Source organism: Manacus candei, unplaced genomic scaffold, assembly GCF_025592945.1.
Source record: "Manacus candei isolate 608988 ecotype Guabito, Panama unplaced genomic scaffold, ASM2559294v1 h1tg000050l, whole genome shotgun sequence".
NCBI lineage: Eukaryota > Metazoa > Chordata > Aves > Passeriformes > Pipridae > Manacus > Manacus candei.
Window position 1 is genome coordinate 21,364,462 of NW_026138098.1, and position 17,467 is coordinate 21,381,928.

The 17,467-nt window shown below is 40.6% G+C and overlaps 1 protein-coding gene across 16 annotated transcripts in view; it reads right to left on the reverse strand.

Annotated features, from left to right (window-relative positions):
- Window positions 1-17,467, reverse strand: part of USP54 (ubiquitin specific peptidase 54) — a 91,074-nt gene continuing 73,607 nt past the window's right edge. For 10 of the 16 annotated variants that reach the window (XM_051800749.1, XM_051800754.1, XM_051800751.1 and 7 more), the window contains 9 exons: window positions 16,878-17,017; window positions 15,684-15,857; window positions 12,648-12,767; window positions 11,296-11,488; window positions 7,580-9,036; window positions 5,106-5,224; window positions 3,840-3,980; window positions 2,162-2,348; window positions 1-1,455 (listed from right to left, as the gene is read on the reverse strand). In XM_051800749.1, coding sequence (XP_051656709.1) covers window positions 797-1,455; window positions 2,162-2,348; window positions 3,840-3,980; window positions 5,106-5,224; window positions 7,580-9,036; window positions 11,296-11,488; window positions 12,648-12,767; window positions 15,684-15,857; window positions 16,878-17,017 — 3,190 coding nt within the window. In that variant the 3' untranslated portion in view covers window positions 1-796. The other 6 variants (XM_051800756.1, XM_051800760.1, XR_007906827.1 and 3 more) reach the window with 6 other exon arrangements.

The window sequence follows — 17,467 nt, forward strand, 5'->3', positions numbered from 1 at the left end:
TAAATAGAACTATTTTCATAGATTTATTTGAAAAATACTTACAAAAGCAAGTATGTTTGACACTAAAATAGTTAAACTTATTCTGTGTTTACATTGGTGTAATTAAGCGTGCAGCATTAACAGTCTTTTCTGCTTGAAGCATTGTTAGTTTGCCTTAAGGAAGTGGGGAAAATTGGGGTTTACTGATGAATGTCTCCCTGCCACTTCCTCTGCAGCAACTACACCTGTGATCTCTGCATGAGATCTCAGCACACTGAAAAGTGGGTTTGCTTTACTAACTGTGCTTTACTAACTGCCACCTGCCAAGTACAGATTTACTGGAACCTGGAAGGTGGGTCAGTTTTTTTTTTCCTCAGGAAGGAACAGGAGAAGATGAAGGAGAAGAAAACAAAAGGATTGGGGGTTTTATGTGAAGAATTTACCAAAGCTACATTTCATGAAAAAGAGTCCTTAAAAATGTCCTTTTGTTAGTTGCCGTCTTCCTTCAAAACATGCGCGCACTTCTGAACTTACCCGTAAACCAACGCCCCTGAAGCTCACCATTCCTATAGCACTTGTTTGCTAGGACAGGCCAGGACTAGAATAGCTAAGATTCCCCATCCAGACAGCAGTTCAGTAGTGTCAGAAACAAAATACAGTGCAATTAGTTTCCACAGACTGTATAGCTACATTTTAAGACAAAACTGGCACAGATACTGACTGAAAGAGTTTCCTGTCTCCACGCAATCCATGCTCTGGCAACAGCTACAGTCCATTCCCAGAGCAGGTTATTAGGGCACATGGAGTGGACAGGATCTCACCAGCCATTATTCTGCATGGTGCCAGTAGCTGCTGCTGCTCGAGCCAGCATATTTCTGTGTGCCTCTGAAGCAGAAGAAAAAGTCCCATCCATCACATGCATTGGCAGCATTCGCCTTCTGCCAGGCTGAGGGGTGTAGCTGTTCTGCCGCCAGTCTTCTTCTGGAGGCATATCAACTCTCCTTGGACCCGGGGCCTTAACACAAGAAGGGGGTACAGGGCAACCTTGGGAGGCACCGGGATCCCAAGAAGGCTCACGTGGTATTCTTAAAGTGCTGTAGTCTGTGCTGGCTGGTAGCCTGCAACCCGTGGTGTAAGATTCATGCATTTGATGTTGTGAAGGCTGCTGGAGGAAGCCTTCCTGTAAATTCTTGCCTGGCTGGCCAGCATGTTTTCCCCAGAGTGTTGTTCGTTTATCTGGTAACGTGGCTGTTTGCCTGGCAGGGTAACTTGTGTTCAGCCAATGGCCAGAGACACTTGATGCTCCAGCTCCTAAATGCAGATTAACAAGAGGCTTTTGCCCCTGGGAAAGGGTGCTTTTGGGTGCACAAGGGAGACTCCCATAGCTCAGTGCCACACCTGGGTTGTCTTCACCTTGGAAAGCTTCACTCCTGTCAGGCACAACCAAAAGTTTCTGGATGATGTTCTTCTGATCTCCTGAGGAAAAAAAAAAGTTTGCTTAGTTATATTTTTTATTTCATCCTCTCAGAATTTTCAGCAGCCGCCAGCAGGTGACAGAAGAACAACAAAATGACCAATATATCCAGTTACTGGTTGACATGCAATTCTGAATAAAAGCTAGCTGCACTCTTTCTACCATTCATTTTCCTCACTGCATTTCCTCCTTATCTTACCGCAGTTGTTGTCACAGACTTCAGATTTCTTTACTAGCCCCTTGTGTCATCACGGAGAAGCCCAAAGAAACATTTCAAGGCTGGTAGATCAAACTGGTTTTGATGCTGTTACAGGGAAAATAATTCTCATGCAGGAATTAGTTATTTCTACTGGCACAACTACATGTGTGATTTGCAGGAATGAGCAGCTTGTGGAAGTACTCTCACACATGGCAACAAGGTGGTGGGTCTTACTGCTACTTTTACAGTAAATACTTCACAAAAATATTAATACGATTTTTTATAAGGCCTTCATGATGTTTCCATAAAGATTACTGAGTTTGGTTATGCACATTTAGCACAGAACCACAGAAAAACTCCAAAGGGCAGAGAAGACACGTGATTTGTCCTCCCAGATCTCTGGAGGAATTATGCAGATGGTGGAACTCCATTATGAAAGACAAGAACTGAGGAGCTGTATTTCAGCAAAATTTCTGATCATGAAGAAGGATGAAAAGTCCTGTGATTACCTGACAGTTTACGTGCCTTGCCCACCATGCTGGGCATCAGTACATCATGGGGTGGGTGTTGCACCTGGTTTGGGTTGTGCTGGGGATCAAAGGGAAATACAGGAGGATCATGGGGGAAAGGAAGGGAAGTGGAGCTGGAAGAACGGTGGCTGGTGTCCACTGGCATTTTCCTCGTATTTGGTGCTTCCTTTTATAAAATGAGAAAGGAGAAGAACAGAACATAAAATGATGAGTAAACACAGAGTTGAGTTGAATCAAGCAAAGACGGTGTTGATCCAAGGAAGAAAGGGATGAGTCACCAGAACAAAAACATGCATCTGTGTGTGAAAAGGACAGACAAATAAAAACTGCATCAATCCAGTAAGGCTCTTACTGCAGTGGTGGGCTACTTAGGATCATTTGACTGGAACCAAAGAGAAAAAGCCAAAACAAATGCAAACCATTCCTGGAGGTTTGATTCACAAACTGAATCCACAAAACAATGGCAGGCCAGTCAGCATTGGAACTGGCAAGCTATACAAGCCATGAAATAAGAATATTGCTGATCCTTCCTTCCTATTTTCTAGCAGGCTTTCCCAAAAGCTCTGATTCCAGACTGTAAACAGATTTACCTGTTGCAGCTGAAGTATTTACCTATGCTGTGCTGTTTCACTCTGTTAGGAGGTACCTGCCCCAAAAAGCAGGGATGGCTGAATAACAAACCATGACAGACCTGAGCCCAGTGTTAACTTGAAGAGTAGTAACAGACAGCCATCTCATTGGCTGCCTGTGTTGTGGGAATAAAAACCTCCAGCAGAGAGGGTGGGTCTTGGACACCAGGGGTTTGTAACTGCTTCTGCCAGCACCTCCAGGTATGTGTTAAAGCCCTTAACTAAAGGGCACTGAGGAGCAAACACTCAGAAGTTGACGTGTTCTTAGTTTATGGTACACAGCAGAAAGGTGCAATTGCATCAACCAGTTTAAATAACTGATTTGGCAACTGAGACTCTTCTACACTTATTAATACAGTTAATAAAAATAAATAAATCTTCAGTACAGTTTGCAAAAAATTCAGTCCAAGCCAAAATGTCACATTATATCTGGCTATGTTGCTAAACACTGTATTATTGTTTTCCTCACTGACAGTTTTAACTTGTATCTAAGACTACTTAACAGAGAGGACAAAGGAAAAATCAATCTCTTTATTTTTAGTTACTTCCTGTATGTCTGCATTTTATGTACCAAGTCTTGAATTGTCTCCCCTTTAGAGCTTACTTTTACTCTCTAAAAATGCTACTTGCTGAATATACCCGTAAGAGAGCAGGAACTTTCACAAAGCTATTTAAAATATTAAGTTTTTTAAATTATAGGTATATGAGAAGCTTTCTTGAAAATACTTTTAAGTCAACTGAAAAAAAGTTTATACTGGGTATTTTTCTATACTGACAAGTAATGTTAGCTACCAGCTGCTACCAGCAGCAGCTACTACTCTGCAGTGACACCTGAAGAAGATGGTTTTGTTACTTAAATAAAAATTTATTCTTCTTCCAAAGACACAACAAAAAAATACATGCTTTCATAGTGGCTTATTATCCACTGTCTGCCGTCTTGTTAGTTAACTACTAAATGCAGACAGAGAAAACACCAACTTTATACACAGATGATGGCTCTTTGGAAAGATGCACATCATTCTACTTACAAAACTGTGAGAAGAGACCAAGGTCTCTTCTCTGTTTGAGATAACTGTCCCACTGAGACTGCGAGCAATGCGACGGAAATTCTCTGCACTGTATATTTCCTCTTCTTCTGATTCCCTGCTATGTTCTCGGGTATATGTGACCTGCAGACAATATCACACATGTCAGAAAAGGCTCTCCATAATATCAATTTTGTATAATAATTTAGGGAAGAGATGACAGAAATCTAACAATATACTTCAGTGATATTCCATGACTTTTTTTTTTTTTTTTTTAAATCCTTCCTTTAGGTACTACCTTAGAACTTAAGATAAATGGGTCTGTTTGGATCTGGTGAATAAAAATATTACTCCTTAATCTTTCTTCCGTTAATAATTATATACTGATTGACTTGCCTGAGATTCACTCTTTTATAAGTATCTACAGCCAGGACAAAATGTCTCTACTGTAATGAATCTACCTAAAGGACTAACTGCTGTTACAAGGCACTGCCCCTGGAGAGATAATCATGGCTGCAGCTGAGAGATATCTTATGATAAAGTACTACAGTCGTCTCATAACAAAAAAAAATAAATCTAGGATTATTTGATAAGCGCTGGAAGCTTGTTAATCTTATGCTAGCAAAGGAAATGTTTATTCCCTTTTTCTTTTCCTTTGTCCTGTAAAAGGAAGACCATTTAAACTCCTGCTATTGAGTATGGAAATATTACAGGAAATGCCATTTCCCCTTGAAAATACTTTCATGTCTTCATATACAGGCACTGATATGTAACTGCCAGTTACTTAAATAGTTTCTCCCCCCAAAAAAAGAAGAAAAAGAATCTTTTCCCATTCTGAGGTGACCAACTACTAACTGTAGCAAATACCAAATTATCCCCCACTTAAAAAATATATAGTGGCACGGTAAAAAAAAAAAAATAGACTCTGCCCCTGCAAGTAGTAACATCAAGAAGCAGTTATCATAAGTTGTGATTCAAGGGAATTCATGTCAGTAAGTTCAAAGAGACTAGATCTTAAAGTTTTCAGGGATGTGTTTCTCCAAGTCAGAATTTAGATAATTTGACTGCATACAAGGTGCATGCAGCATGAGTCACTCGTATTTTAGCTAACTAATCCTGAGCTACACTGCACTTAAAATTCTCATTAAAGTTAGTATCAATGACCCCAGTACCTTCTGCTTAATGTATTTCACTTATTCCACTATAAATTCTTTCTTGAACAGGCCAAGCCCTTCCCCCTCTAGCACATCTTAAGTAAGAACATGTCACCTTGGAAACAGAAGAGACAGTGGATCCACACAGACTGCGCTCGATCTCTGCTGTCGGGGTTTTCGAGAGCCCCATGCCAGCTGTAGCAGGCAGCTTCCTCACATTCAGGTTCACTGAGACTGGGAAGGAAAACACTATGGTTAAATTCAATGCCTGACTGCAGGTTAAGACACATTTCTGACTATCTTAGGTCTGACACCAGCAAAGACAGACAGACTACACAGACAGAACAAGAAGTCAGAGATCCTTGGAATGTTAATACGTAAGCTAACTCCCAAAATTGCAACGGGAGACAGTCTATCAGGATACTATGCCTGCTTCACTTGCCCTTTTGCAGGCTTCTGGGGAGCAGTTAATTGAACTATTTAAGAGTTAAATGATTTAAGTGCACACCAGCACTTGTTTGATACAGAGGTGAGATTGTTTAGGGGGCCTAAAGGGACAAAAGACAGCTACCAGAAGGAAGCTACCTAAAGTTACTTGGGATTAACAAGTCAGCCTTAAGTTCCCCACAGAGTAACCTGCTTGTTCCCACCCAATGCAACAGTTTCTCAGCCATTAGTTGTGCTCATTAAATAGATAAATGTGTTATTTTTAACTAGGATTGCTACAATCACCTCAGTGCAATCCCCATAACCAGTTACAACCCTAACATTTCTCATGGAATAGACAGGCACATCAACGGCCTAATAAAGACTGTCACAGGGAATCTCATTGTAAAGGAAGAAAGGTGATGTACTGATAATGACACCTTTTCTGCATTGAGGTACTGCACTTGGAGGAGCAAGGTCTTGGCTCTAACTCTTCTGTAAGGCTCCACTAAAGAAATACAGGCATTTTCACCATGATTCTGAATGTAAAGGTCTGACAAAACCAGTTGACATGGGTCAGAAAATTTCAACAGCATTTGCAAATGATTAGGTAATCCAAGTTAAAAGCAAGAAAGAGCTGTCATAGACCTAACTCAGGTGACTTTCATCCAGTTCATCACAGTAGATGCATTGGTTCAAACTTTTCAGTTTTATATAGAATTTGCAGAACTTAGGAAGAAACTGAAAGTCACAGCAAACCAGACGTAAAGGTCTCAAACACACACTTTTTTGAAGAATATCCATATCTCACAACCCTCATACATGTAGTGGGAAAATAGACAAGAAGAGCTGGCATAAGAAATGGTGCATTTGATAACAGAACTCTGAAGTTCCAGCTAACACTAAAGCAACTGGGCATTATCATGGTAGATTTCCAGAAAGAACTTCCATAATCAGTCAACCAGTAGGAACATAAAAGACCTTCAGATTCAAGCCCATGCAAGAGAGCGCCTGCAAAGCTGTGAGGTCAGATCCTGCCTAACTCTGAAAGAAAACCAAAAGGACAACAAATGGGAAATAGTCACATTTCGATGTCTCAAATGGCCTGTGAGTGGACTGCAAGATAAGAGAGTTCCAGAGAAAACTCAAGCTGTTGAACAAAAACCTGTTCAAGAGTTTACTGCAGTACTCACTCTGGTCACAGCCAGGTCTGACATTGTCAGGAATGTGGGAGGCTCCACATCCATGGGTGCAGGGTAGGGCAAAACCTGTCTTGTGTATGTATTGCAATATATATATTTCTATAGCTGTTTCTGTATCACTTTGGCACCCACCCATCCAATTTCAGGCTGCATTGTATTTAACCAGAAAATTCATAGCTTTAATGCTACGACACAGATTATAAGGAAATTTGCTTCACTTGTGCTAAGCAGAGAAACAAGGTTGCTCTATCTCAGGGAGGAGATTAAATCAGCTTAAGTGGAACCAGACTGCTGTCCTCAGACTCTAATTGAATGTCTCTAGCAACAGCTGGATGACCTCACCAACAGAATCTGTTCATTTTCTTTCGGCACCAACTAATCCACAGGGTTTCATGGATCTTAGTGCAGGTCATGTATCTGTAGTGCTGCTTTCACAAGTAATTTTCCAGAACTTAAAGCAGGTAGCCCTTAGCAAAACACAGGTTTAGCTCTCATAGATCTAGAAACACTTTTAAAAGTTATTCCCCTGAACCAGGTACAGACTAAATTCTCGAATACAGTACAATCAGGTAAAATTCACAGATGTGGAGAATGTTTCAGGCATAGAAACAGTTTAATAAATTCCAGAGGTGATGCAAAACTTTCAAACAGCAAAATTTAGCAGCCTGACATAAGCAGCTAGCTCCCTACTTGAAAACAACATCAATTATTTCTCTGTTGCTCTTAACAGATGTTGCTCTCCATTTGCCAAGACCAACAGCTACTCTGTAGCCTCCCCAGGCAGTACGATCACACTGCTTTCTCTACTTAGCTGAAGGTTTTCAGAGTCTACAACCTGAATTTTTCTGCATCTGTGCACAAATTAATGCCCATTTAACTAAATCAACTGGAAAAATATCTCTGCACCTATATTGGAGTACATAGGCAGGTCAACCAAGAAAAACAACTGCATTGTTCTTACCTGATTGGTCAAATGGATACCTAGCACTGTCCTGTCTTCCCAAGAAAGGCCTAGTGGCCTGAGATGCCTGCAGACTAGTCTGATAGAGGGATTCCAGTTCTGAAAGCTCCTGTTCTGTGTCTTGATTCCATTGTGGGTGCAGATGTACTGGGATCCTGCTCAAGTCATCTCCAACTGCTCTCTGATCAGAAGGGAGTGGACTCCTCCCAGGTACAGGAAGCCATTCAGTATTCTTATTAGCCTTCTGAGAACTGTAATACCTAGTAACATTATTCACCCAACGGTCCACAGGCATAGAGGCAACCATGCTACCAGTAGATCCATCATCCACCTCTTTCATTCCTCCATCATGACAGTGCCTTTCCATGTAGGGTGCAGGGTCTCCTATATTCTGTCCACCTCTTCTACACAGCTCTTCACTGTGAGAACAAGTACTCTTAGAAGCAACATGCTGGGCACTAAAACCCTGCAAAGAAACTACCCCGTCCCTAATATCCACAGTTGAGTATAATTTTTCAGAAGACTGGTTTTTGTTTTCTTGGTTTTGATGGATTAGCTGTCTGTAACCAGAGGATGAAGGGTAGATGAAAGATTTTTGTGTTAACTTTGGAGACTTCTCATCCTGACACACTGCAGCAATCCAGCCTTTTTCACGAGTACCTTTTCTCTGGGAGACTGCATGCATTTTCTGAAACTGCTCTGCCAAGGAGCGAACGTGTCCCTTTGTACTAAAAGCCTCAGATTTGCAACCTTCTGCTGTGCCATATTCACCCTGTGAGGGTAATAAAATCTCATGACTGTTTGCTCTGGAGTACTTATTTGTTTTCTGCAAAGGATCCGAGGAGCACTGCTGGGTAGGGGATGAAGTTGCAGGGGTCATTGCATGATAAGCCCCTAAATGATCAATGTTGGGTCGCACTGGAGAGCTGGCAAGTTTGGAACAAGGACTGTGCTGGCTGTCCTTTTCAGGAGATGCTGCTTGCGGAGGATGTGGACAAGGAAACAGTGTAGGCAAAGACCCAGAGGTTATTGTGTTAGCCTTGGACTTGTACTGAGGTGAGAGAATAGGCGTTATGTTAGGAACCTCTTCTAACTTGCTGCTACTGCAGCATTCCCTATAGTCTTTTGGCCCTGTGGCTGTGGTGTCAGCAAATTCCCCACTATTGTGGGTATCATTCTCAGTTCTTGCAGACCTCTCTGCCAACCCTTGCCTATAGGGAAAAGAGGGAACTTGGTCATGAAAATCAGCAGAAGCAGACTGGAAGTTTGGAGAGATCCTGTTGGATGGATTGCTTTCAGAAGGGGGCAAGGAGGAAGACTCTGGATATAATGATGAGTGCAATTCATGGCAGGAAGCAGGTGGGTGGAAGAAAGAACTGGACCCAAATTCCACTTCTTTGTTGGGTTCCAGTGGTACCTCCTGGCTCAGCAGTACTTGGAGCGGGCCAGTCTGTTCACTAAAACACACAGAAGAGTAAATGATTAGCAGCAGTCATTGCTTATGTTTATTCCAAGGGTACAGAACGTGCAATAGGTGACATATACCTCAACACACTTCCCTTTGCTCACTGTATTCTGATGAAGACTTTGCAGTAACTTGTTAGATACACACATTTTAGTCCTTCGCCTCTAACTTTGATTTCCTATTCTAACTGATCTAAGTATCTAACTATCTATGAAAATATGAATCCATTTCATCTTTTTAAGAGTCTTTTGCTACAATTAGGCTCTATATAAAGTATTCTTGTACAGCACCCTAGGCACTTCCACCAGGAGACTGAGCATGTGGGTAGGGATAACTGTAAGAACTGTAAAAATAGCATTTATATAAAATAAAACAACTGTTTTCAACAATAACATCTTAGATATTTTTTAAAATACTTTGGACATGTTCCTGATCTGAACACAAACTGACAATATTTCTGTAAGGTCTCCCTCTCTCCAGGCAACTTAATGAAGAATGACTTGACAAATGGAAGGAACAGGTTGAAATTTCTCTCATGTCATCTTTGTATTCTCATTTTTGAGATATTTATCCAAAACATTAAATAAAGTTGGAGCTAAATATATAACGATTGTTTTGCAATAATTTGTATTCTAAGCATACTTCTAGAAAATAATTTTAATTCTTTTATTTACCAATGCAAGACAATTATATCCTTGGTTCATAGATGTCCTTGGTACTTTTCTGCATTTACTTAGCATTTTAATATACAGAGAGAAAAAAACATACCAAGTCCATGTGCCTGTGAGAAAGTGACAGGCTACAAACAGCTCCAACAGAAAACTTATGGCAACTGTAAGATCATTGCCTTGTTTCTTCCTTGAGAGGCACAGAATGCAAGTTACTGTGAAGACCAAGTTGATACGTGTAGCAGAACAACCCTGTCTGTGAGTAATTGCAAACTTCGCACTATCTATAATGGTATTTATATCAGTACAGAACTCTGGCTATGAATAGGTTTTTTTTCATTGGCTGCAATATTAACATTTAATTGGAAACAGCTTTCTGCAAAAGTAATGCTCTTTTCACAGAGCAGCAGTGAGCAAGTTTAGCATTAGCAAAAGTAGTTTAGAAAGTTCCTTTCTTTCATTTTCTTTGAATATGCCAAAATGCATGATTTCAGCTCTGCATTTCTCCTGTAAAAGAGGATATAATGGACCCCTGATTGACAAAAAGATCAGTCTTCATTACATGTAGTTCAGGTACTGCAGGAAAAGAAAAGAACATTATGAACTGTAGGCTGGCAGGTATGCAAAGTAACTGGTTTTGTATATAGCTGTATGCGGCATTTTACAAAAAGGAACAGAAAAAGGGTTCTCATCTGAGATTTCATCTAAGCTCCTGATAATACAACATGTAAGAAAAGGGGGAGGGAAGAAAAGTAACACTTCAAGAAACAACCTAGAAATCGGATAGGGATGGTCTAGTGCTCAGAGCGAATGGCATGGGAAGAAAGAAGGATTAAGCTGCATGCTAAAGAGGGTAGGAAAAAGGATCAGCTACAGCAGAGTGTTAATTATGCTATAGTTAAAGTCAGTATGGAAGAAAGACTCATGAAGAGACACTGAGGAGGGCTAGTAAGCCAGGTTACAGGATGCTAGGAAGCACAGAAAGAAAATGAAGAATGATAGAGTAGTCAAGGTGACAGGATCAGGATCTGGATCCAAGAGCTGTACCAGTGCACCACTATAGAAGTGGACTAGAAAGAAAAGATCACTGTACTTGACAGTTTTCAAACTACAGAGTACTAAACACACTGGTTCCCAACATAAAAGCAAGTTTAGCATGATTTTTACTGTAGTACATTCTTTTACTGAGTCCTGAAACTGCTCCTGATTATAAGCAGTCACATTTCATCCTAACACAGCCCAGCTTTTTTAGCCAGGATATGGTCTACTGTATTATTTCCCTTGGTGCATAGGACATCAATGCTGCCAGGCACTGACTGCTACAATTCTCTGTCACAGATCACATTCTGAACACATGCACATTGAACCATTTTATAAAGACTGGGGGAAGGAGGGTGGTGAGGGGGAAGATGGGGTAGTTGCCTCCCTTATAACAGGATTTAACCTAGAGAAGAAAAGAACAGGGTGTAACACAGTAGGACTTGGACTATCCAGAGGAGAATACATAGTTTGCTATTTCCTTCCAGACTGCACTGCTCATGGATGCAGCTCAGATCTGGGTCTAGGTGATGTGCTTGGACTACCTTGTAGACTGGGCCACGGTGCCGCCCTGCGGTGGGTGGCAGGTTGGCGGCGGCAGCGGCTGCGATGGCTGTTGGTGCTGCATGCGATCCTGGAGGCTCCGGGCTTTTCGGATACTGATTTGCAGCTTCTTATCGACTAGGGCTCTGCTGTGAGTGCTAGCGCTGGCATCATGCATGGCAAGTCTTAGTTTAGCTAAAATGCAAAAGAAAACATAGCAGAAAACAAACAGAAAAAAGGAATAAAATTGAAAAAGAAAAAAAAAAGAAAAAAGATGGAGCAGGAACATAAAACATGGACCATGCAAATACTGCCACAAAAGAATTCACAAGGATGCTACTGTTTCCATTAATGCACATTCAGCTTAGCCAGGTGTACAAATATATTAATTGAAACTAAACCAAAATAAAATTTAAAAAAAAAAAATCCTTGTTTTACCCAATTTCTCATCCCCTTCTCACAGGCTCCTTCCAACCCTACCGCATTGATGCTTTATTCCATCATCTACTCTTCTCCTGTATCCTCCGTACCTGGGACTCCCTCTATGTGCAGGAATACCCAGCTGGGATTTGAGATTGAGCTGGATTTGAGATTGCTGGAATGGAAGCTAACAGAACTATCGCGACAGCCGTATGCTGCACCCTTTATTCTGCAGTCGATAAAAGCCAATTTCTAAATGCAAATGCACAGGAGCTACCCACCCTGTCTGCAGCCATTCTATACAGACAGAGGGGAGCATGAGGTGAGACAGCCAGCCAGTCATAATGGAAAAACACCAAAAATAAAATGAAATCACATAGCACACATTCTCAAAGGTCACAATGCATTTAAGCACTTCAATGTCCTAATGCTTTTTTCTTCATGAAAGTTCAAGTACGGCATAGTTTATTTCTCCTAATCCAGAGGACTCAAGAGTGGGCTATTATTTTCTTCCTATACTACACACTCCATGACATAAAGGGGAACTTAATGGCCTTTGCAATTTGGCCTGACAACGGGGAAAAATTGTGAGGACCAAGTGGTAGGGGAGTTACCTACAAGGTGCTTGCTGAAACATACCATTTAGCATCAAAGAGGGAGTAGCAGCAGCCCAGTGCTGTTACTACCTTAGCACGGGAGAGAACAACAAAATGAATGCAAACATGAAAAAACAGAGATGAACAGGAATAGGACTAAAACCCCCATTGTGAATGCTCATAAAAATGAAAAATTCTGTCTACCTCCATGATCCTAAAGACCATCTGGATCCCCATATTACAACCTGACCACTTAATGGATTCAATGTTTCAGACTCTATTCTATGATATTAGTACACTGTTAAAGCGCAATAGCTCAGGCGGTTAAAGTTACTTACATATAGCTTCGTTACAGAGAGCCAAAGCTGCAGCACAATCCCCCTTCTGCTCCTGATTCAGCGACTCTTCAAAGATTGAGTCTGCCTCCTGCATCGACTTCTCAAAGCCATCACTCCTCCCTGCAATGGGCAGCACCCTTCATTTTGGTTTCATTCATTGCAGAATCCTCACTTACCCTCATCCCATTTGTGATCGCCAAATTCTTCCACATATGGAGTCTTGCAGAGGCTGCACGTATCCCAGACTGCACCACCTAACCTTCCCTGAGCAGAAGTAGATCTTGAGCACCCTGATATGCTTGACATCCACACAGTAAAGCAACATGAAACTGTTTTTTCCACTCAAATTTTCTTTGGTTGAGAGAGTTGTACTGGCTTATTCTACTATTTTTACACTCTAAATCAGTACAAAAAAAGGAACAGACACATCACAGAGTCAGGTCAAATGACTTCTGTCAAGTAGGAATTAATCTAAATTTAGAATTAAATCTAAATCAAAACATATCAGTAAAAAAAAAATACAGCAGATCAGGGCTTTTTCCTTGTACATTAAGTTTCTGACAGAAATCATCTGTGTCTTCTTCAGATATCCAACTACTTCCATAGGGGAAGAAAACTCAGACTTGAGTATGAGTGTAAATGCCTGCATGAAATACTGCTACAAATGTGTTCAGTGCATACACTCAAATGCTGAAAGAGACATACAGAATACAAAACCTCAACAGTCTTGCAGCTTGAAGAACACAGGTGTAAGAAGCTGAGAAGGAAGGGAAAACTGCCAAGAATTCTTTTTGCAACAATTTAGAAAAAGTGTTGGAGAAGAGACGGATAAGTCATCCTTGGACACAAAAAAGAAACGGGGTCCTGGCATTGGAACGTTCTGTTCCAAAAGGAAGAAATGCCCAAACTGTCTGGTGTCACCTATTAGGCATTATGTGAGTTATGCACAAAAATATACACATTTGAATGAGGCAGGGGAAAACTGAAAATAAAACTTGACTTTTTGCTTTGCTTAGGGGTGGGGTTTTTTTAACAGAGTATTTAACAGAATACCACTCTGTCATTGTGGTAGAGACCATGAGTATCTTTCTCAGCCAACAATAAATTACGTTCTCTCAACTTGCATAACACATGCTGTGGCCTGACCTGCTCCCCAACACCCTTGTGCACAGATGTAAATACAAACTCTTATACCATAACCCCAAAGAACTCGCATGAAAAGCTGGTACCAGAGAGGGAAGTGAGAGTTGTTAGAGCAGTGAGTTAATCAAGCAGCACATTCAGTTCCAAAATCAAGGCAACTGAGGCTTGTAATCAAGGCCAGCATACTAAAGTTAGCTTTCTTAGCAGTTTACTTGAGGGGAAAATGAGTCACAAGTGTTCTGCAGTTCTGCATACAAGCAAGCCTTCAAGGCAGTTAAGTCTGTTAATGTTAAGCATTGGATCTCTGACTGGGGTGGGGAAAGACTTAAAAGGAATCAACAAAGACTTTCCCAGATCTCAAGTCAGTGCCTCTCAATTCAAACATTCTACTGAGTTCTTTTTTCATTAGGGACCAGTCTGGTTTACTTTCTTTTTAACAAAAGAAAAGCTAACCAATTTTGCTTCTACCAACTAATACAAGAGATCAAAGAGGGATAATGTATTGGAGAACATGCTATTTTCTTTCAGGCAGGAGAAGCAGAGAAGACAACATCCTCATGCTCAACAATAGAGGTTTACTTTTCAATTTTTACATCTTTAGTATATTACAAAAGTAAATACTACACTACACCATCTACCCTGGTACATCAAAATTTTTCACCTGGTTACCAATAGGTCATAGTAGAACTGTAAAGAAAAACTGATGGTCAGCAAAAATTATAAAAACATTCCTACAGTCAGACATTCTCATAGAGATCATATTTTTCAACTGCCATTGGCACAGTGCCATTGTGGCTGCTGAGCAGCTGGCATGGCTGTAGGCTGCACAGCACAGTTGGAATTGTGTCCAGAGCTGGCAATGCTGCGGGTTGCCCCTCTCCTTCCTCTCTGTCACTGCATCAGCAAACCAGCACCTCAACTATTATCTACATCAGGTTGCTGCAAGCAGCATGGGGATGCCAGGAGGCCTGGCAACACAGGGGGCCACAGTGGGATTGCCCTGATCATGGAGTTGTTGGACCAGAGCCCAGGTGTTCACTACATCTTTCTTGGCTCTGCTGACCCACCAATGATCCCCATTTAAGGGCTCCAGCAGGCTTTGGGGTTCACTCTTCTCTGGGTCAGTGCACTTTATCCCACTTCTCTCTGACTTGTCCTACTGGCTGATGGAGATTTAGGGCTAAAACAAAGGTACTACATGTGAATCCTGCCATGTTCCCTCTGCTGCTCTTCTGCTGCCATCTCCTGCCAGAAAGATGAGGAGTCATGAAAAGACAATCAAACTTAGTATTTGGCTTTTTTTTTTTTTAATTCTTAGAAGAGATACGTAACCTAAACCCAGCTCAGATTTTCAATTAGATCCAGCTTAAACCTGCCAGATTACTTGTTCCCACATCTGTGCTGTGGCTGCACAGCTGGGCAGTGAGAAAGACTGGAAAGCACAAGGGCAGGAACAAGCAGAACTGCTTAGGGCTGTAAAGCTACTAAAATCAATCAGAAACAAAACAGTGGTTTATATAAACAAGCTATGCTGTAGGTGGAGCTGAGATGCCTGAAAAGTACAAAAAGCCCTGCTCATTCCAAGACACTGGTTAAAGACTTATACCTAAATCTAGATATCAATACTATTAACAGCATGTGTCACTGTAAAAATGGAAAGATGCAAATATATTAAAAATACCTCCGCATTAGTTTTCTCATTTAAGAGGAAATTTGGTCAAAATACCAAACAGTTTTTTCACATCTCACAGGTTTGAAATGGATGGTATTTCACCAACTGAAGGTACAAAATTGTTCTGGGGGATGGAGAGAGACACCCACACTTACAAGTTCAAAGGTTCAAAAAACTTCAGCACTACCATCTTGCAAAATATACTGCAGTCAAAAAGTTACCCTGATTCTGCAGTTCATCTAGATCCATGAACCTGCTGGGACGGGGATTAAAGCCCATTGCTGCCTCCATTTCCTTTTCTTTTTTTCTGCGTAGCTCCTGCTCATGTGCTCTCCTTGCCACCTCCTCTTGCAATTCATCCAGTTCACTCTTTATAGGAATAAACATCTCTCCACCTTCAAAATAAAAAAAAAACCACACCCAAACTTTTTGATAGTTAAATCTCTTAAGAGTATCCCTTAAAAGACAAAGTATCAGTGGAGAATAAAATTAACATTAGAATATAACAGTCTGACAAAGACCACAGAACTGCAGATTGTAAATTTTGCTATGTTTTAAAACTTCACCCAATACAGTATTGCTTCAAGCTCCCCTGAAGCACAGCCCACCTCTGGATTCCCTGACCCAAGAAAACAGCATATGGAACAGAGAGAAAAATCGGAAGAGATAACCCTAAACTGATGATGAAATTTTGAGGCTTCTTACTGTGCTTATGATTTGTAAATAATGCTATGTCAATCTAGCCAGATCACTAGCTTTTGAAAGTAAAATGGATTCGAAGTGAGTGTTTTTCACCTAACTGCATAAAGCAGATGAAAATGGGAAGAAAATAAAGCATATCAATATCCTACACAGCAGAAATCAATCAGTCATCATTCTCAGTTCAACTGTTACAGGTATTCAAAAAGTGTCTCCTCTCCTCCTTTTCCCTTCCCCAGATGTTCTCCAGAATAAAATATTTGCTCAGGATACAAAAGCAGACACATAAGCAGAATGCATATCTGCAGAAAAGCTCCGTCTTAGGCCCAAACATCTTGTAAATAAACAGTCACATTTCTGAGAGTTTTGAAATCTGTATAGAGTTATGAGCTTCTTTTTAGGATTCTACTAAGTTATCATGAATTATGCTTGGGAGGCAAAATACTGAGTTATAAGAACGAACAGGAAAAAGAGCTTTATTTTATCAGTTAAGTCAATACTCAAAAGAGATGCCAAAGGAATATTCCAACAAAGTTTTTTGCAATCCCCTTTGGTAAATCTTATAAATTTTATCTTGTGAAACTGTGTTATGCTCCTCAATGTTTCTTTTTCCTTTCCTTATAACTTCACTGTGAAGATAAACACCTAGAAAGTAAAAAAAAACAACTCCAATACAATTTACCTTGCATAACCACTCCTACTGAAGTGCATCTTACCATTCCCAATGGTGTGTGGGCTATTTGTCCAGCTCCCAATTGATGAAGTAGACTCCACTTCCAAGATGCTGCTACTGTGAGACTTTGGGATGTTACGCCAGGCAGGAACAAATGCACCTGCTCGCTTCATATGAACGTCCCTCCAAAAAGAGAGTCATTACAGGTTACCATGTTATTAATTTCTCCAGGAGAAATTTTATCTACCTTTTTTGTATCCACACATAAACATTTACTTGCACTTTAATTTAATTTTAGAAGAAATCTACTATAAGAAAATCTAGGGAGAAGTAGAGAAAGAGGATGTTAACAAGTAGGAGGACAATAATTCTATTCTCCTCCATAAGAGTATGTTTCTCAACAGATTCTTATAGCTGCAAATCTACTATTCTGGCCATAAACAGTGTCAGTGTGTGGTTGCTTGAAGCTTCCTAAGTCAAGGAGAGACACACAGTGTACTGCCTATTTATTTTTACATGTAAATATTGCAAGTGTGTCTAAAAATGTCAAAGACTTTACATACAGATATTGAAAGTATGTCTAAAAACAAAGATTTCTTCACAAGACTTGAATTCTCAAGTTTTTACAAGGCT